Genomic DNA, 21,437 nt, shown 5'->3' with positions numbered 1-21,437 from the left:
CGTTGGAGCAGAAATGAGCCCCACAAGCTGCAATGTGGTGATTTGGGGTGACAGCGGACAGACAGACAGTGCCGGAGCTCACGGCCCGAGAGCGCAAATCGCAACACTGAATTACATAGAGGTCATAAATTGTTCACTAAAGGCCCGATCCTGAACTCCCCGCAGAGATATCAAAGTCGCTGGGAGTTTTCCGTGAGTAGGAAGCGGAGGAATGAGCTTCAAACATTTAGGTCCAGCTCCACATGGGTGGTCTATTATGCCTGGACGGATTCCCACTGGCTCCAGCAGCAGTGAGGTAGCGAAAAGGCTCTTACTAAACGCACCCTGTTGCAGAACCTGGGTCTAAGTACTTTCTTTGAACGCTTACGAGGGGCTTTGGTGGAAAGGTGAATCTTCAGGCTCACCGCAGCATTTAGCCCCATATGTTGATATTAATCTGAGTTTGAAAAACACACAAAGTTGGAGGAAGAAAGACTCCTGAGCCCAGCGGAGACCTGGCCTTTGATTTGCACTATGAGAAAAAAAAAAAAAAAGGCAGCCAGTTCAGCAATCAACAGCAGCAGCAGAGAGAAAAGGCGTTTGCATCTGCCCAGCTACATCTGTAACTATTCAGAGAAGAGCATCCGAATTTGTTCCGCTTTTTGGTTGGCAGAGCAACAGTCGGCTCTGACGGTGGATGTGTATCGGTAGCATCCAAGCCAAGCAGCTTAGAAACCAAATTCAAAAGCCGTTCCCCCCCCCTCCTCTTCCCTGACACACTTTAAAATAAACCTCTGTTTCATTGTTCCCATGACCCCTCCATCCCACTCTGCTCAGGAATGTTGGGATTCTCAACGTCCTCTCTCTTCTTGGGGTAATCATCAAATACATTAATTCTATAAATAATAAATCATGCAAACAAATCATTGACTATCCTATTAAATGCAAATGAGAAACTTACTTGCTGAAAACTGGCAGACCTGAAAACCCACATAAAGGCTGAATAATGCTTTGTTCATGACCAATTTTAAATGGAAAAATAATTAATTTGGGAATTTTATTTGATTTAAAGTGGGGTGGATTCTCCTCCTCGCCCCCAGCTCTAACACACAATGAAAAGACCATGGTATTTCCCTAACCTCAGGGGGCAGTCTCATTTTTCAAACAGAACTTCTCGCTTTTGACATTCACGGTATGGCATATCACTTTGTATGTTTAAATCAAGCAAGAAAAGTGACACTGTGGCAGATTTGGGGGCTGCAGCCTCTCATATGTCTCATCCAGAGCCCAGTCGCAGAATCACAGACGGTTTGGGTTGAAGGGGTGTTCCCAGCTCCCCCAGTGCCACCCCTGCCATGAGCAGGGACATCTTCACCAGCTCAGGTTGCTCAGAGCCCCATCCAGCCTGGCCTGGGATGTCTCCAGGGATGGTTCATCCACCACCTCTATGGGCAACCTGGGCCAGGCTCTCACCACCCTCACTGTAAACAATTTCTTCCTCATGTCTAGTCTGAATCTCTCCTCCTTTAGTCTGAAACCATGACCCCTTAAACTGCCCCAGACTTGCAGTGGCCTTTGTAAAAAACAGGAGGAATTTCTGCACATCTCCTGGTTTTCCTGCAAGCCTCCTGGACAGGCTGTGCTGGTGATGTCTGGGAACATCCTGACACCGGGGCTGTGCCTGCATCCCGGGTACCCATCCCGAGTACCCATCCTTGCACTCCGGGTATCCATCCCTGCACCTCGCTGGCCCCAGGCAGCTCTGGTGAACAAGTGAGTGCAGCTGCGCCGAGTTTTAGTGGGTTTTTGGCAACTGGGGACCCCCTTCCCCAGAAGCTCTTCTCGGGCCAGCGGACATGGGCCAAGGACGACCTTTTTCCGCGGCTAAGAGACGCCCCCATAGCCGACATGCCCACTTCTCACCCTTCTCTTCGCCTTCGAGGTTTTTGACCCCTCCGCGCCACCGTAGTCACGTGCGGGAGAGGGGCGGAGCCAACGCGGAGGCTCTCTCCCGGTGGCGCCGCCATGGAGGGGGGCGTGCGGCTGCGCGCGGGTGAGCGGGCGGGGTCGTCTGTGGGGTGGACGGGGTGGCGGCGGCGGTGGCGGCGGCGGCGGTGGCGGTCGTGGTCGTTAGGGCGCGACCGTTGGCGTGAGGGGAGCGCGATGGCGGCGCCTGGCCCGGCGGTCGCGGCACTTCCCCCGTGAGGCGCCGGGCCGGCCCCTCAGCTCTACGCTCCCGCAGGTGCCACCAAGTGGGACGTCCGGCAGAAGGTATGGGACCACCTGGAGGCCAGCGGCCTGGCCGATTTCCCGCGGCCGGTGCACCGCCGCATCCCCAACTTCAAGGTACGGCGACCCAGTTGTGGGTCTGGGCCGCGGCCTTTTTCTTCCCCCCACAACCTCGGGCTCTGTAGCCCTGAGAGGCAGCGCCCCCCCTGCAGCTCCCCCGGTCGTGCCAGCCCTCAGCTGCGAACCGCATACTCCTGCGGTTGGTGAGCGACGGTAGAGGGTGGTAGAGCTCTGAGAAACACCATACAAACAGCACACGTGTATAATCTACAGCGAGTAAAGAAGCGCAGGTATCTGCACATGACAAGATGTGCCAGGTGCATGTTGTCTTTTAATCAATGGATACAAAACTTCTAGGGAGGTGAACGTCCCCCTGTACTTGGTGCTTGTGAGGCTGCATCTCAAATCCTGGGGTCAGTTTTGGGCCTCTCACATCAAGAAAGCGCTTAAGGTGCTGGAGTGAGTTGAGAGAAGGGAACAGAGCTGGGGAAGGGGCTGGAGCACAAGTGTGATGGGAGCAGCCGAGGGGCCTTGGGGGTTCAGCCTGGAGAACAGGAACTGAGGGGAGACCTTCTGATCTCTGAACTGCCTGAAAGGAGCTTGGAGCCAGGGGGGGTCGGGCTCTGCTTCCAAGGAACAAGCACCAGGACGAGAGGAAACAGCCTCAAGTTGCACCAGGGGAGGTTGAGGTTGGATCTTGGGAACAATTTCTTCCCCAAAGGGCCATCGGACATTGGAACAGGCTGCCCAGGGCAGTGGTGGAGTCACCATTCCTAGAGAGGTTTAAAGCACATATAGATGAGGCTCTTAGGGACATGGTTTAGTGCTAGATTTAGGTTATATTTGGACTTGATGATCTTAAGAGTCTCTTCCAACCGAAATAATTCTGTGATCCTATGGAAACCACCTTGTGAATGAGGTAGATGTATTTACGGGTGGGGAAACTGAGGCACGTAGAAGTGGATTTCATTCCCTAGGGCATTCAGCACATCCATTGGGATGGAAAGCTGAGGTCACACATCTTGTAGGACTTAGCCGAGGAACATACAGTGTGCTGCTAAAATGTGACTGGTGACCAAGTGATTGCTGACAAAGTGTTTGTGGGAGAACGCTTCCTCCTGCTCTGGCTTTGTTGTGTCCTTAGTTTGATGGGTGGGAGGAAGAAGTAAGAGGACTTTCAAGTATTGAGGCCACCACTTTATCATCTGCCTGTTTTAATCCAAGCTTAAGGTGTGCAGCCATGTATCTGCCATGTATTGAAGAAATTATGACCAAAGTAGCGTGGGGATGTGCTGAGTGTTTTAGCCCATGAGCAGCATTAGGAGATGGACTCTGATGCTTTTGCTCAAGGGACTGGCAGAAACATTCTGCCTTAGTTTGACACTGAAGCAGGTAGAGGAAGCCTGAGACTCTATCGTGCCTTTAAAAAAGGGGATATCAGAAGTGAAATTACAAGGGGAGTGTGTACTCTGCTGAGGTTGAGCACCTTAGTTGAGAAGTGAATCTTCTGAGTTCAGTGTAGTCTCTGTAAAGGAGAGCCTGGTCCAGATAGTTTTCATCTGAAAGAGTCTCTGACCATGGCTTGTGTTTAAAGGAATCTATTTGTATTCATTGACAAAAAAGGGAAATTGGTCTCTGGCTTTCAGATAGATATGAATGAGGGTGAAGACAGGTAAAGTGAGTGTACTTGGATCCCCTCTTTTTCTGAGGCCTGCAAGATGTTAGTCAGTCTCTCAGGATCTGTTGATATGTGAGGGTTTCCCATAGGGAATATCGCAAAATTATTAATATGTCACTCACTTTTAAAATCTGGATAAATCAGCCTCTCTACAGGATGAAAGATTGTAAATTGCCCATTTCTACTGTGAACTCCTTGGTGATTCACTGATATCTTACAAAAACAGGGTTCCTCCCATGCTGCGACAAGGCTTCTGGGTTTACAGGAGTTCAAAGCTGCCAATACTGTAAAAATAAATCCCGATGCTCCCCAGAAGAACGCTCGCTTTCTAACACTGGAAGTAAGTCAATGTATTCTCTTCTTGATTCCTTTCTTCACGCAGGGGTCTCACCAAACTTGCTGCTCTATTAAAGAGCTGGATGTGTTCAACAGAGCACGTGAGATTAAAGTGGATCCTGACAAACCTCTAGAAGGTGTTCGGCTGGCTGCACTGCAGGTAACGGCACCTTTGCACCCCTGAGGAGGAGGGTGGGACAGCAGTGCAGCGCTCGATGGCATCTTATGTCAGCACCTGCCGTTTCTCTGGCGGGAACCTTGTGAGGCCTCTTGTATAACGATGTCTTTGCCTTTTTGGCTCTGTAGCAAGTAAGACAATTGATCACACAGAGACCTGTGAAACAGTAAAAATAATTCATTAATAGCCTACCTCCTCCTAATGTGATCACTTATTTTGTCACACAGGCAAGGAAGACTTTGTTGGTTCCTACACCACGTCTGAGAACTGGACTGTTCAATAAGATCATTCCACCTCCAGGTGCAACTAAGGAGATCCTGCGAATATGTGCTACATCTCAAGTAGGAATGAAAAATGGGGGAGGTCTGAATTAACTTGTAGAGGAGTGTGGTGTTATGATAGTCCTAGAAGGTGAAAAATCAGATGCTACCTGAAATACCGTTCTGCTGGGATGTTATTCCTGGTTTTGTGCACACATACACCATTAATATTTTTTTGTTTGTACTTAAATAACAAAGAAATTTAATGTTTTCACGGTAATTAATGAAATTGTATCACTACTTTCTGAATGCTTTTTGGAACGTTTTGAGTAGCTTTCATAGGTAAGTTAGATCTTTAGGTTTCTAATGCGTAGTCGTATAGTCTTCTGCAGTTTTGAGCTAATGAACCCTATGAGGAATATTTTAGTGTTTACAGTTTTTGCATAATCTGGTCGATAGAATAGTAGGTGTTACTAAATGGGAAAGATCAGTTCTTTTAGAATCCTAAATCTAAAGAAACATTAATTCTGTCATTTGCATCAACTGAGCTACAAGAGTGTGTAACGTTTTCCTTCGAAGAGTGGTATGTTGCTGCCCTCTGGTGTTAAAATATCATATTGTACTGCTAAAGTCATATGGCAGAGAAACCTACGTTATTTACATGCATCTTTACTTGACATGAAAACTTGTATGAAATGAATAGACGAGCTATATATGTTTTATTTCTTTTTTTATATTCCACGAAAGGCGATAAAGTTTTACAGTAATCCTCTATATAACGGCGGGTTGTAAATGGACAGTAATTAGTAGCGTCTTTGTTTGTTGGAACTTGTATTAAAGTCATTAACTAATTAAGCTTTTCAGGGTTGAAGAGCACTTTTAAAGGAGACCTTTCTCTTGACCTGCTTCAGGCCTCATATCTGATCTCTGATTTTATCACCGTATGTCTGGTTTTTCCCCCAACCAGGCATACGAATAAATAAATACTATTAGCAGTTTATGTTTACAAAGCACTGTGCAAACAATTCTTACCACACTGCTGTGAAGTGGATAATGAGCGTTATTACTGATACTCACAAATGACCCATGTTTTTGGTTTTGTGCTCTACACGTCAAATAATTGGCTTTTTATTGTGAGGATTAACTTAGCACAAAGTTGAACTGGTGTGATTTACGTTATGCTGTACATATGTATTAAGGATGAATGAATCATAAGATATCTTTCTAAAAGTTTTAAACCTCTGATGTTTGAAAGCCCAAGTAAACACCAGTTTTAATTTCTGCAGCTCTGTACAGCATTTTATTAGGATATGTTCTTTACAGAGGAGCCTGAAAAGGGATTGGTGGAACTGAGAGGGGAGGGAGGGGAAGGAAAAAAGGGTTATAGAACTGTGCAAGGTTTTTCTTCTCACTTGTCAGGAACAATGAGTTTTTCTGTTCATTAGTATCTTAGATAAAACATTTCAGTCAAGATAGCTTAATTTGGCAGTGGCACATCCTGAGTGATGATCGCACAGCAAGATGTTGAGGAATGTAGGCAGCTTTGGAAGATATTTAAAGATAGAGGTGTGGAGTAGCTGGCAGTGCAGGGATTGTGGTGTGAAATGGAGTGTGATCCAGCTTGGGTACCTGATTGTGCTTCAGTAAAGCATTTTGTGTGACTCAGACAAGCAGCTTAACATCTTTATGCTATAGCTGTCTGTATCTAACTTTGAGAATTAATTGAAGAATTCATAGCACTCTGATATTTCTCATGGGTATTAAATTTACATATCATGACTTTAAGGTACTAGTAGTGTAGGAAGTGTCATTTGACCTCATTTTTAGAAAGAGATGCCCAATAAAGGGTTTAAAAAAAAAAGAATTTTTGATCCTAAATAAGTAACCTTGCTTAGTAAAGTGTCTACCTCCCTTAGCTCTCCTTGAAGTGTGCCAAAATTCTTGTCGCTGTAGTAGGGAATATATTCTAGGATCCCCTAGAGGATAGCTTTCCAGACATGTACAGCTTGGCTATACATGGAAGAAACACTTGGAAACGTGGGGAGTTACTTGGATTTATCAAAACATTCTGGATTCCTTACTTGCTGGTTGGAAGAGTCTGCACTCTGCAAACCTAAAATTATGTTTTTCTTACAGGGTATAAAAGAATACAGTGTGCCTGTAGGTCTCGATGGGAAAGCACGAGTGGACTTGGTTGTTGTAGGATCAGTGGCTGTCTCTGAAAAAGGTAAGATAAAGCCATGTAAGCTTTTCAGAAGGATTCTAAGTCACGATTCACAATCTCACTGAGCTACACTACGTGTTCCTTTTGGCAGATATGAATGTGTCTTTGGAACTGAATTACGGGCTTGAGTTCTGTCTCTTCTTTGTGACAAGTCACTGGTCCCAATTCAACTAGGAAGAATCAACTCCTGCTTTGCGACAATGCTGCCAGGACTTAGTGGGTAGACAGCACTGTGGTTTAGAGCATGGGGGCCAGTGTTTTGACCATCAGTAGAACTATTCAGACAAGAAATTTTTTATTTTGTTTCTTTATTTTAAAAGCATCAGAGGGCTCCCTGTTCTCACAGTGTGCGAAAGGACATGTGTTACAGCTGTTGATTCTGTACCTATTCAGGAATCAGATTTTGCATTTTACACTATTTTGAAGACCTGCTGGTGGTGTAACATTTTCTGCTGATTTTATCCCTTGCCTAAAAATAACATGCTCTTTGTGTGTGACCCAGACTTTCCGAAGTTTGACATGAGTAGAGGGTTCATAATTACAATGGATAAATAGGCTTCTACATTACTGGACCAAATTTGATTCACTCTGAATGAGAGGCTTCTGGGATCCTTGAGGTATTAATTGAAACTAACGTTTTATTTTAATTTCAGTGCTGATTCCAAGGAAAGTTGCATTCTCTGAGAGAAACTGATCTGAATTTTTCCCAAGTGAAAACTCTCTGCTTGGTTTATCTGTTGCAGGCTGCTTAGTTTAATTGCATGTTTTTCACAGTTACCAGCACTTCCACTCTGCTGTTTCTGTGTTTACTGTCACCATTTGCTTGTGTGTATTTTAGGATGGAGAATTGGAAAAGGAGAAGGTTATGCAGACATGGAATATGCAATGATGGTGTCAATGGGTGCAGTGCAGGAGGATACACCTGTAGTTACTATTGTACATGACTGTCAGGTAAGTTAAAATATCCATTCTGAAGCAGTGAGTCAGAACTGTGTGATACTGAATGTTCTGTCTGGAGAAGAGACTTGGAATGATGTTAGTGCAGCATCCTTACTTCATTTCCACTGTCACTGACAGACTTGCACATGTTGCGAGACATCAGGAACAGTGCATCTTTTTGGTGAGTTTGCTTTTACTATTTACCTAATCTCTTGTTCCTTGTAGGTGCTTGACATAGCAGAAGAGCTTCTTGATGATCATGATGTAACTGTGGATTATATACTCACTCCAACTAGAACTATCAAGACTGATTGCAAACGACCAAAACCGCAGGGGATATTATGGCATAAGGTAAGTTACCTGTGTTAACAGTGGCTTATTGGTACCTACATTCTGTTGATAAGTCCCCCATTTTTACATATAAACACATTTGTTGTCTTAAAAACACATTTTGTTTGTTTTTTGGGTGTTTGTTTTTTGGATGAAACAAAACAACAATATATGTGTGTGTGTGTGTTCTGTGTTTTTAAAGTGATGATGGTGAGGAGGAGAAATACATTAGTGAAACTGCAGTTGCTGTTTAAGATGGATTATATAGTGAGAATCACTGGAAACATTTGTGAATTTTTAAGATAGATGTTGTAGTTCTTGGCTGTATAACAGTCATGTAAGTCGACAGGCTTCTCCACCTTCAGTGTTTTATTTCTCGGTGCTCATTGAAATGGTCTCTTCCTTTTCTGGAGGCAGCACCACAGAGAGAACTTTATGGCCTTAGACTGCGTGGAATGGGCGGAATATGTGCTGTTCTGGTTGTGAAAAAAATGTGACCTAATGGCTGGTACGTTGCTTTTTACATAGTGGATGTATGGGATTAGTTTCAAAGGGCAGATGAATTTGTGCCTGTAACTTGTTTTCAGGTGAGGAGTAGTGACTTTCTACTGTTTTAAGTAATGAATCATTATTGATAATCATTGTTGTATGAGTTTGGCTCACACCACCCCAAAATTGCCAAAAACTTTAGCAGCTTCACAGATAGTTTCAGAAAAGCATTTACTGAATTGTTTTAATGGAAATTCGTGCTGGGAAAACTTTGTCTCATTAGATTTTCATTCCTAAAATCATCCAGTTAGGGAGCAGACACAATCCCGCATGACTGAATAACAGTAGGAACCCTGAAATGAGGAATAGCATACCAATGTCTTGCAGAAACCACGGAGGAATTAATTCCTAGTGAATACTTCTAGGGAAATCAAGAGTTGTTTGTTGACCACTTTCCAGCCAGCAAAAAGCATTAAATTTGTTAAGGTGATGTATCTACAACAAACAATTCTAGCCATTGCTATTTTTATTCCTATAGTGGGAGAGTATTTTACCCTGCCTGTGGTTGAGGATTTGGGGTTATAAATAAATAAAAGCTCTGTCTGTACTGGTGCATTTTTTCCATTGAATTATTTTTGAAACATAATTTTTTTAGGATATTATTGAATGTAATTGTTTTGAAGGCCTACCCCTTGTGGTCCATCCATCTTGCCAGCATACTTTTGATCACAGTCTGTCTTAGTGTCAGACTTCAGGCTCAGTAAGTGGCCTTGCTAACACTTTTTTCTGCCTGATTCCCATTTTTCTGTCTGATTCCCTTTAGCAGTGACATTTTTCAAAGGTCTGAGGAATGCAGCCTCTTAGAGGGGCTGTTGAATTTTTGTGGAACTTTTGCCACTCATGAAAAATCAGTCGGTCCCAAACGATGTATCAAATTTGATGTTGCCTCTGCAGTTCTTTGCTTTCCAGAGGGAAAAAAAAAATCAAGATCCGTATTATAATTTATGCCTCATAAACTAATCAAGTGTCTGGCACAACTGCATTAGTGGTGTTGCCTGAAAAATGCAACTCTCACTGAATTTTCTACAACTTTCACTGAGAATGGAGCACATCACATGATTGAGCCTTTATTTGAATATTTAGATGTTGTTTTAACACTAAAGCTGCTTTTGTCTGTTCTTCAGAGCGTATGTTTATTAAATAAGAATAATGGGGGATAATGGGATAATACTAGTCAGAGCAGGGATGATCATTACGTTTCAATTGTTTTGGGACAAGAACAAAATGTCCTGTCTATATGAAGAAGAAAGAAATTAGCACTATTCTTTCACAGGGAGCTGAACCACTCGTGTATGTTTTGTTTGTGGTGGCAACTGTACGATGAGCTGTTGTACAGAGAGAGTCTTGGAGGTGGGAGGTCTAGTTGACCAACAGGGTGTTTAAAAATGCAGGATTTGATACAGGTTATTTAAGTGTTTATCCTTTGACTTGTCCTGGCTGCTTCTACATCCTTTTCTCTACATTCTTTTCTCCTTCAAATCCTGGCTTTACTGGTGCATTGCCATTCCTCAGAGCAAAACTAAATGAACCAAGAGGGAGTGAGTAAATAAATAACCCACTTCCAGATAGGGTGTTTTGTCAACAGAAGGTAGCTTAACTGTATTGTTAAGATGTGTAATGCGTAAAATACCTTGCAAAAGAGTTTGCCCTCAGGAACATGGCTGGATCAAGCAAAGATGCTGATTTAGGAGCTTGAATTAAAGGTGTTTGCAAACATGGAATTACAGCTAAGCATTGTTGTAAAGGGTGTGTTTTTCTGAAGCTGTTAGGATAAATAGCCATAATACACACACTCTGTTTGCAGCTCCAAACATTCTGTTTCAGCTCCAAAGAGGTAAGAAGGTACTTAAGCAGCAAACAAAATTCATGTCTCTGGGCTAGATTTCTGTGCTCAAAGAGGTGCTGCATTTTCCTGGAACATTTTTGTTTGTTCTGTGCTGTGTAGGAAGGAAATGGTGTGTCAGATACAGGGTAAATAGGTGTTCCTCTGTGAGTAAATGATTCGTATCTTGAAGTAATTGGCATGACTTGCTCTCAGTTGTCTCCTATCAGTTCTTCTCAGTGCAGAATTTCCAGCTGAGCTAGTTCTTGCTGTCAAGGTAGTATGTTTTTCCAAACAGGAAAAACGTGAATTACTTGCTGGGACTTACGTCACAGAAATGCTGATTTAAAGCCTTCCAAGAAAGTATAAGTTCTAGAATATTATTAATACCAAAAAGCAATATCAACATCGGTGCTAGGTGCTCTAGAAATCCTTCTAAATACACAGACAGTGCTGGAGTGTGTTTATGGGTAAGTTTTCTGCATCTGAATTCAGGGTTTTGAAAAATCAGTTATGTGCTCTTGGAGGACAGCAAGAGCTGCTCAGAGTGCTCTGGAAAACTTTATTTGGATGCCAGTGGAGCATTATTTGGCTTCATCTGTCTTGAAAATCTAACCCATTGTTTCTGGGAACTCTAAATTCACGAAACAAGTTATTTCTCATTTAGTATTTTGTATGGGTAGCTGTGATCTTTATCTGTGACACTGGCTATTATATTTGTCACAATTACGAAGTTATTTGTGCTGTGCTTATTTTAAATTGAAACTATACAGACCAATTAAAATACTTGGGGTCATGAAGAGGGAAATGAGAAGAGCTGGTGGAAAAATCACTAGATTTTTACCAAGCATTTCCTTCTGTTTCTTTAATATTTTTTTTTTCTGAGAATTTTGTAGATGTGGGAAAAGTTTTTTCCCAAAATGAAATGAACTGAAGGGAATCCCTGGGTCTGGTGTTGAATGAGCAGTGGCAGAGATGGAAGCTTTTGGTTTGGGTCTGTGATAGAGAATTTCAAAAGTAAAATGAGGTTTTAAAGCTCAAAAATTTCACACATTCAAGCTAGCAAAACCTTTAGCAGGGACACAGCATTGCCATCAGAAGAAGGCTGCTGTTAGTTTAGCCAGGGTTTGGTTTTGTTTTGTTTTTTTGGAGGGATAGTGTGAGCAGGGCATGCTTCCACACATGGTTAAATGTCTCAACACCTTTGCAAATCTGACCCTTGCTGCAGAGTCCGTGTAATCAGTTTTTGCTGATGGATTCCAAATGTGGGTTGCATAAGTTTCTCCTGAGGGACACTAGCAGACTTTGTGGGCTGCCAGCTCCCAGAAATATGCCCTCAGATTGCGTGCACATATTTGGACATTTTGTGCAAATGAATGATAAAATGTTCAACTGTGCTGGCCTGTCCTAGCTGTTCTGGCTTTGTCTGTGCTTTAAACCCCTGTGAGCTCAGTGCTCCTTGAAACAAGCAACCAATTAAGGAGACAAGAAGTAGGCTCAGTCCTGGAGGCCTTTATGAGGAGTCTGGGATCAGACAACCCTCAGGGTGGGCAAAGACAAATCTTTCAAACACCTTCTGCCTATCAGCCTCGGTACTGGAAAGGGCTGGTGAATTTCCTCTACTAAGGAGTGTTTGATCTTGCTCACAGCTTTCTAGGGCAGCAGCATCTGTCTCCATCTTGAGCCACATCAGTTGATGTGCAAAGCAGAATTAAATAGCAGACGTAGCATGCTCTCCAATCTATAGCTGTCCTTCCCTCGTCTGCCGTACATCAGAACTGCACCGCCTCCACTGCCAGGGAAATCAAAGTGATGTTTGGCTTGGCCCGCACTGTATCAGGGGTCAGCATTACTCATTCTGTCACAGAACAAACACATCTTTCATTTTCCCGAGCATAATATTGAAAGTGGCTATGTTCACTGTTCTGGAATAACAGAGGTTGAAGAGGGCTCTGATGTTGCAGCAGAGACATTGCAGAATCCATCTGCTGGTACGTTGTTTGGGGACCAAACCAGGTGTCATAAGAGTGGACGCTCAGGGTTAAGTGCTGTAAGGTTTGTATTGGCAATCGGCGGTCAGGACTGTTTTCTTCAAGTTTTGGTCAGAAAGGGGCCACATTTCCCTTCTCAGCTCCTTTCCCATAGCCTGGTCATTGTGTGCCAGAAGAATTCATCTACCCTGCTGTCCTCTTTCCCCAAGGCTCTCCCAGGCATGGCAGGGAGTAGGAAGGATTGTTAAATGATTAATTGCCTTTGGTGGAGTTATTTTTAACCTGAATCGCTTCAGCTACTGAGTTTATAGACCCATAAGCACTTCTGTTGGCCAACCCCAGAGGGCTGAAGTATGGAACTGGCCTGAGAATTGGTCAAGGGATAATAGGAAACTTCTCAGCTGGCTTCACTGCCAAAGCCAATCCTTCAGCTAAATCCCAACACTCAAGACAAAGTTTACAAACATCAATAAATGGTTTGGCCTTGACTTTATAGTGATGAGAGAAGCAAGGGAAGAAGCTTCTGGCACTGGCTTTGCCCAGGTCCGCATAACTGGGTCAACTAGACTTGGAGTAGAACACAAGTCCCTGCATCCTGGCTTAGTGTAAAGCAGTAGGCCAGGCTGGGGAGGAGTGACCAGCCAGCACAGGACCAAGAAACGTGCAGCTTGTTTGAAGGAGAGGAGGAGTATCTCTGGCCTCTCTCCACATGGAAATAAATCACTGCAGTCCTCCACAGCTCACAACACAAAAGAAACTTTTTGCATGATCATAATTAGCAACACATTGTACTACCACAGAGTTCTTTTGTTTGCTATTTTGCAAGAGCAGAGCAAGATCTTTCGTCTTTTCTGCCACCCACTGCCCCCTTTGCCCCTTTGGCTCTCACCCCCTGCACCCCAAAAAAGGTAACAAGTTGGTTTGTTGAATTGAAACTCTGAAATCTCAAACTGAGTTTCTGCCTTTCCTTGATATGAAAGTGGGGAAAAATAGGGAAGGATTTGAAAGCTTTGGTCCAGCTGAAAGATTCTCCTAGACCCCAGGGAAAACAGCCCTGAAGGTAAATCCTGTCTCTCTTTTGTGGCAGAAGGATGTCAGTTGACAGTGTCAGAACTTGTCTAATGTAGAGTTTTTACAGTATGTTTTCAATTACAAACAAATCTGAGTGTCAAATCAACTGCCTTTGTTGCTTCTGTACTGTTATCATTACCTTACATTCAGCCCTCTGTAGAGATAAGTTTCCCTTGTGGGGTGGTGGTTGATGATCAGAACTTCAGCTTTTATAGAAAACTAGTTTGTAGCCCTTATGAAGATACCTGTGCTGTTGTAACTGCATCTTCCTGAGTTTGCACGGAGCCTGAAACGGTAGCTCAAAGAGCTCTGGTCAGATGCCAAAAACCACTCGTCGCTCAAGTGAGAATTGAAGTCTCTTAGAGAATTTGCTGGTCCTTGGATCATCAAAATCCTCTCCTTGATTTGTCCTTGAATGATTCTGAGTTCCAGAGCTCATCCTCTCCATGCCCAACTCTTTGATTCCCTTAAGCTACAAAACAATGAGGGTTTGCCCTTGGTAGCATTGATCTTTCTAACTAAACATTCAGTCCGTGCCTTGGGAAACTGCATTTAATTTCAGTGTGAACGGAACTGTACATACACTTGGTAATAGGTTGAGGTTGTGCTTTGGGCTCAGGAGTGATTAGTTGCATGAGAACAGAAAAATGTTTTTCCTGTTTGGTTTAATTAGCATAGAGCTTAAATTTCACATAGAAATTTGACAGGGGAAAACAAATATTCCTAATTGTTGGCCAGTAAAAATAAAGTAAGATGGCTTCAGCCATCGTTTTGATGTTGTATTGCCTAGGGAAGGGGAGTTTGCTGTCAAACACAACAATCTGAGTTCTTGGCTGAGAAAAACAAATCAGTCCAAGAACTCACAGAGCAATAATTCCTTAAAATCTGAAAATGGCATGTACCTTTCAGAGCATGGAGGCTCCCAGAGCCCCAGAGGAAATCCTTCCCTCCCTGTGCTGGTTGCCAGATCGGACCAGATTTGTTCAGAAATTGTTCAAAGGGCCTTATCCCAAACACCTTGATTCTGAGTCTGCAGTGTGGCAGAATGGAGGTGACTTCCGCCCATACTGGGTAGTCCTATTCTGCTTTTTGATATTATACTATATTAACAAGGTAGAGCTAGGACAGGTTTTATGTAAATTATATTTTTATTTAGTTTTGGCCTGAAATAAAACTTGCTTGTTGGCTCCTCAGAAGAGGAGTCCTATGAACATTTAAGAGACTTCTGTTGACCAGCTTTCATGTACCTAAGCCTAACCTTGTTCCCACCCTGCCTTTTTTTTCCACTCGAGTCACTTCAGGGCTGTGCTACTCTCCCTACAGATAGGTACATTTTAGACTTTATGTGGCCAAATCCAGACCTACTGTGACTGTAATTGTAGAAGAAGGAATTCTCTGAGATGAGAGAGATCTGAGCTGGGTGATCTGCAGGCATATTTGAGCCAGGATATGCTGGTGCTAGTCTAGTAAAGCCTGCTGAGTGGCTCTTAAGCTTGGGCTCAGTACCCTGCTACAGTGGCTTGCTCACACTGTGTGGGCTACTAGTTTGGGTCTCTGCTCACTCAGACATCGCTTCCCTAGGCTCTGTTTTGCTCCCTAAATTTAAGAATTGAATCTTGTGTTGATGGATGTTCTGCTTGTCCAGCAGCCAAGTATGAATTATTCCTCCTCCCAAGTGCAGTCTGCAAGCCAAGAGCCAGACCACATGAGCTGGGGAACCACTGGGTTTCCTGCCAGTCACTGAGTGCAGCCTGGGGCATTTCATGCCTGAGATGGATACGGTTCAGCTGTGGGGAGGAAAAGCCCTTCCAGAAAAACTGCTTGTGAACTGGGAGTGGATGTAGGGGGTAAAGGCTTCACAGTTTTGAAGTGCAGCATCCGGGTGCCTTTCTGTTCTGTGATCCAACCCAGCAGACCAATGTGGGATCTGATGAGTAGCTGTGGGTGGTGTATGAGGTTGGATGACAAGAGGGAGGTTGTGGTGATGGGCCACAACCAGAGAACGTGCCTCCAGCTGGGCCCACACTTGGAGGAGCCCTGCTACAAGGCACGCTCCCCAGCTGCAAACCTAACACTGCCGTCCCTCCCCATTGTGGGACCCAGCCTACAGGATATCCTGTTTTGGGGGAAAAAGAGCACAAGGAGGTCTGCAGAATGAAAGTCCCTGATGGTCTGATGAGCTGTAGGCATGTGACATTCTGCCAGAGCAGGAGCACAAGCCCTCGGTCAAAGCAAATATTAAGGGATAACAATAAAGATGTGAATCTGAAAGCACCCTGATAAATAAGTGTCAAATCTAATAGTTCTGAGTTTGGTTTTGATTTTCCTGCTGGATCTACATTGTGCTGCTTGCTTGAAGAGTACCTAATGCTTATTTTTGTCTTGCAATGTGTATTTAGGGAGCAACTTCAGAATCGGGCCAGCAATTAGTAACATTTTGAATGCTCTGGCACTCTGAATGGTAGCAATATAATAAGGTTCCTCTCTTTTTATGGCACAAATGGGTCCTGATGGTCTTCTCCTTTTTCTGGGAGGAGAGAAATCTCATGATTGTATCTGTTTTCCTCCTTTTTAGGTCAGCTATGAGATGCTGGAAAAAATCCCCATCCTAAAAAGTCTTCGATACAGAGAGAAGCAGGCTGGCAAGGATGTTACCCTCCAAGACGAACATTCGGATTTGGCAAATGCCAACACACCAGCAGTATCAAATGAGAAGGCGACAGCTGAAAGCACAATACCAAAGACTGCAATAGTCTTAGCTCAAACAGGACAACATCATGTTGAAAGTGATTCTTTAAGTCCCAGATTAGAGGAATCTAACATGATTACTACTGTGTATGTGGGGAACATACCTCCCAGCGTAAGAGTGAGCGAGCTGAAATGTGCTTTAAGGGAATTCCAGGCAACTCCTTTACGACTGAATTGGCAAGGAGCACAGCACAAGGCTTTTCTCGAGTACAAGGATAAAGCGACCGCAGAGAGCGCCGTATCTTCTTTGAAAGGCTTGAGCCTTGGGGGTAAGATGTTGCGAGTTGAGCTGGCCAAGAATCAGAGAAGCAAAGGGTATGGAGAAATCAAAAGTCATAAACTAATATGAATAGAGAGGGGAAAAAGAGAAGCCAACCTAAGTTTTCGAGGATGTTAGCATATCCTCTGATTTCTGCAGGCTAAACAAGGAAATTCAAGGCCAACTTTGAGTAAATGAGGCGTACATCTCACAGCTGACTTCCCTGCCTCATTCCTGCAGTTGTGCAAGCCAAGTGGATTTGTCCAGACAGATGACAGAGGGGCCTTTTCTCTAAAGGGTAATCCATGAAGTACTCACGCTCTGTTTTTTTTGTTTTTCATTGGGTTGGTTTGCTCTTTGGTGTGTACATTTGTTGGGCCTGGATCAAAAATCTGCCCTTTGGTAGCTGTGTGCGAGGTGGTTGTGTTCTGTCATCTAAAGGTTGTACCTGCAAATTGGTACTTGTGAGATTAAAAGCCAGCTGCAGAAAATCTGTCTTAAGGGTTACAGTTCTGTTTACTAAAAAAAATGGGGTTTTCCTGTTGGGAGTTTTCAACATGTTTTTCATAAAAGTGGCTGAAGGGAGAGATTGCTCTTTTTGTTTTGTGCTCTTGAAGAACAGCTGTGGAAATGCTGGCTCAGCCACCAAGTTCTAGTAATAGCTGTTAACATCAGGTGTAAGGGATGGTAGCCCCTTTCTCAGCTTTCTTTTGTTAATTCAGCCCTTTGTAAACCTTGTATTTTTTATTTCTATCTAGCAGAGGAGAGATGAGTTTTCTCCTCTGCTTTTTCCCCAAAACACTTCAGGTGCCTTTTTCATGGATGCAGGTAATTATAAAACAGATGTTTTTTGCTATTATCTTGTCTCTTATAATTTGGTGTGATTCCATTGTCTCTGTGCAATTACATTAATATTAATCATTGTAGTGGGAACGAAAAGCAGACAGACCACAGTCAAAACTTGTGGGTGACTGGTCTGGTGTGGAGTTTTTGGAAGAGTTGCTGGACATTGTAGCACAGCCTGTTCCTCCTGTGCCTTTGTCAGCACCAGTGTGGTCTTCCTGCACCTACAACATCAGGCAGTGCTGAGGGTCAGACAACTTTTCATTGTGAAAGTGTTGTCAAGTACTAGCTTGAACAGTAAGAATTGCACACACATGAACACTCAGTTACAGTGTAAAAGAGAATGATGATTTATTTGGTATGGCTTTTATTACATTTTTTTCCCCTTTGGTTTCCTATTCCTGAAAAACAAGTTGAATTTTGGCTGAACCATCCTTTCTAAACAGAAGCACTTTTGCCATTGATGCTGGGCACATAGTCAAAGTAAGCAGCTAAATGGATATTTTTTTAGGTATGAGGTGGAAACTTTTTTTAGCCAGAGGGTGCTGTTAAGTATATTTTAAGCACATAATTCTGCCTCAAGGGTCAGACATTTCATACAGTATTAAGTAAAAAGTTCTCATAATTATCATGTTCTCTGTACAGAGGTGCTCAAGAAGAGCATTGCTTCAACTTCTTGTAAGGTAAGCAAAGAAAAGTTTCTGGAAAAAAATTAGTGCTGAGCTCTAAAATGCTCTCTTTTTCTCCAGCTCAAAGTTATTTTCCATATCACTTAGTCTGAATTAAAACATAAGCACTACAAACTCCTCTGCATCTTATTTCAGTAGCTGTGCACTTCAAGGGTAAGAGTCAGGAGTTATGTTACTACTTAAACGTACTCATTACATCATGAGCTTAGAAAGCAGAGGAAAGGAAAGAAAAAAAAAATTATACATTACTGCCTTCCACTCCCAAATAACAGTAAGTTAAGTAACATGATCATTTGATGTTCTTTTTGACTCTTGCAATACTGCTTGCTGTGCTGAAGATGCCCAAGTGACCTTAGCAGTTAAAAAGCAGTTATTCTGCCAATGAAAACTTCCAGCATTGAAAATTATTGCATAAGAGATGGAAACAGGGTTTTTTGGTCAAATTGGTAGGAGTTTCATCCTCTACCATCTTTCCCTTCTTAACATCTGAAGTTTCGGTGCAGACACATTTCTATGTTATGTGACACATAAATGTTTGCTTGCTTTGCTCTCAGCCCTGTGTGCAGTCAGTGTCTGGTGAGGGTTTTTTTGATAAACACATCTAGATATTTTTTTGTTTGTAGCTGTGGTTTTGAGTGTAATCCCTGGGGTGAGCTGGGCAGATTGCTGCAGTTCTCTTTGAGCCTGTTGCTTTTTTCCTGTCGTGTATTGTGAGGTCTCATTTCGCCACACTACCTAATATCTCATTACCTTCCAATAGGCAATTAACAATGCAACTGCACTGTGGAGAAGCTGTTAACTAGACCAAGGTATGAAACTGTAGTTAGGCTCAGAGAAGAAAAATAATTACTGTAAGCTTAAGTAAGCATTTTGAATGGACTGGAGTAATAATGTTTATGCTATGATAACTGTATTTCCAGCTTCAGTATTAATTTTTGATCCAGGTTATTAATAAACAGCAGGGTATTTTGGGCCTTGCTATCTTAAAGTCATCAAAGAGGGTTTTTAATTCCAGGTAGCAGCAGCTCCACATGGGTTTGCAACAAGCTGCCAAACTCTCACCAGCAGCTTCAGCAGATCAGTAGCAACTGAAGTGCAGGTAGAAGTGTCATTTGTGCCATCTCTGCTTCAAGAGCAACAACCTGGGGGAAAGGAATGAGTCCAGGCAGCTCTTGAAATTGGAGCCTGAAGCTGCAGAAGGCTCACCAGGGTTCAGAGCTGCTGCAGAGATTTAGTAGTTAGAGGTTAGATAGAGGCAAAACAAAGTCCTCAGAAATCACCTTTGTATTGCTGTAGGATTCTCACAGGGAAAACAAGAGCTTGTGTATTTAGGTTCTGGGGAAAAAAAAAAATTCTCCATGACTTGCAGGAAAGCTGTTCTATAAGCTTACCTGTGCAGAGAAGGCTTTCTGAAATGTGTCATGTAGCAACACAGCAGGAGTTGGAGCCTCTGGACTCTGAAATGGATGCAATTTCTGTCTTGGACAGCACAGGAGGCAGTGACGAGGATGGAGTCCTTGCTGCTGCTTGGGAAGATGCTCATCTTCAGCTCAAAGATGTTTCAATGTAAGATGCTAAATTGCTATTTAATTAAATAACGCAAGACTGCCCAAGGCACACGCCTACATGGCCTTCTGGTGTCTTTAGCTGTATGATGTGGATTTTTTCTTGTGGGCTGACCAAGTTCCTACTTGAGGAAACAGCAGATTTTGAAGAAAAAGTGAATGGGACAGCCTGGATCTCTTAGATCTATTGTTCCAGGCTCTCTGCATGCTCAAGAAGACTTCAGTTACAGATGAGTCACTTCTGACTTTTCCCTAAATCCACAAAACTCTGAAATGGAATACATTTTAGTGAATCCTTGGGCTCTGATCTCAATGAAATCCAAGGAACTGCAGCCTGCTTATGTTGTACTTCAGCTCAGACCAAGAGTATGCAAGATATCTTACTGACAATCAAACCACAAAGTCTGGGCCCTGAAGAATTTACAGTCTGAATGACCAGGCTTTAAAGATGAGAACCTTTACTCAAGCAATAATTCATGTTGTACCTGTTGTAGTTGTAGCCTTGCTGTTAGCACATAGGTTGATTTAGGTTACCTCTATGTAGATGTGCCTCATTTTGGGTGGATACCAGCCCTTGCATCCCCTCTTTATTGCTGCGACTGAAGCACCAGTCCAGGACTCCAAAGTCCTGAATCTTCAAGCCTGTCCTCTGTAATAACATTTTTATGCCCAGAACAATGGGGAGAAGATGTCTTTAAGCACATAACTCCCATTTTCTTTCTGTAGGGACAGGAGGACATCCTTGCTTCATAAGACTCTCATGATAAAAACATCCACAATGCCAAAGTGCCTGGATGCTGCAGAAAAGTTTGAAATGCTGGTGATGGATGGGTAGTCTGCTTTTAATAGGAAATGAAGTGATCCCTAACACAGTCTTGATTTTCCTTCACTTGCAGCAGCAGAGGAGCCAGCATCTCACTGCTGTGCGATGAGAAGAAAAGTTCAGCAGTACAATGGGAACTTTACTGAGCCAACTTTGTTCAGAATTAATTAAAAATGAAGTCTTTCTATTCTCTGTGCAGCCCGATGTCCTTGCTTGTCATGTGGTTCAGTGCATTCTTTCCAGCTCCTTTCATGGCACAAACAAGTTGGGATGTTGTTCCTGCACGCCTCTCTTTTGGAGGGTTCGGTGGGGAAAGACGCTGAACAACTCTGGAGACTGGTCAGTGTGAGCAAACCCAGCTCCGCTCTGATGGCAGCTGAGAGGGTGTGGGATCCAGCAGTGACCACCCGAGGTGCTACATCATGGACTTGAACTTCCCAGGGTGATTCTCCTGCTCTTCCCATCCTCGCTTGGGGGAGAGATGCAGAGAAAAAAAAACAGGATCGGATGAATGAAGCCTCTACCAGATCCATTCGGCTGGAGAACACGAGTCATTTCGGAGGGGATTTTCTTTTGTTGAATGATATTAGTCACAGCGTGGTGTGTGGCATAGCAGCGAGGCAACATTGCGATCTGCTAACAATAAAAGCGAGGTGGCTAACTGCCACTCGGCGCTGAAAACTATACAATTCGTCGGGTTTTCCTCCAGACAGCTCTGTCCATGCGTTGCCTGGAATGAGGACAAGGCCACACAGCTTCAATCCACTGAAAACAGCCAGTAAACAAGCCATGTTGCTATGTAGTCTTACTCTCTGACTCTTGTCACACAGAGATTTGTTTCTATCGAGAGAAAAAGGAAATTAT

At 43.4% G+C, this 21,437-nt stretch overlaps 1 protein-coding gene across 2 annotated transcripts; it reads left to right on the top strand.

The window, feature by feature from the left end:
- The first annotated feature begins 1,962 nt into the window (after window positions 1-1,962).
- Window positions 1,963-17,144, top strand: MTHFSD (methenyltetrahydrofolate synthetase domain containing). 2 transcript variants are annotated; one of them, XM_065847968.2, is made up of 8 exons: window positions 1,963-2,032; window positions 2,222-2,325; window positions 4,329-4,442; window positions 4,688-4,801; window positions 6,857-6,947; window positions 7,783-7,895; window positions 8,109-8,234; window positions 16,222-17,144. In XM_065847968.2, exons 1-8 carry the CDS (start codon window positions 2,005-2,007, stop codon window positions 16,741-16,743), a joined length of 1,212 nt encoding a protein of 403 aa, XP_065704040.1. In that variant the 5' UTR covers window positions 1,963-2,004; the 3' UTR covers window positions 16,744-17,144. The 2 variants fall into 2 exon arrangements, with proteins under 2 accessions (XP_065704040.1, XP_065704041.1); XM_065847969.2 differs by lacking the exon at window positions 4,329-4,442 and adding an exon at window positions 4,173-4,286.
- Window positions 17,145-21,437: the final 4,293 nt, after the last annotated feature.

The sequence above is a fragment of the Patagioenas fasciata genome, chromosome 13, assembly GCF_037038585.1.
Source record: "Patagioenas fasciata isolate bPatFas1 chromosome 13, bPatFas1.hap1, whole genome shotgun sequence".
Lineage (NCBI taxonomy): Eukaryota > Metazoa > Chordata > Aves > Columbiformes > Columbidae > Patagioenas > Patagioenas fasciata.
This window is presented reverse-complemented; position numbering and strand designations above follow the sequence as displayed.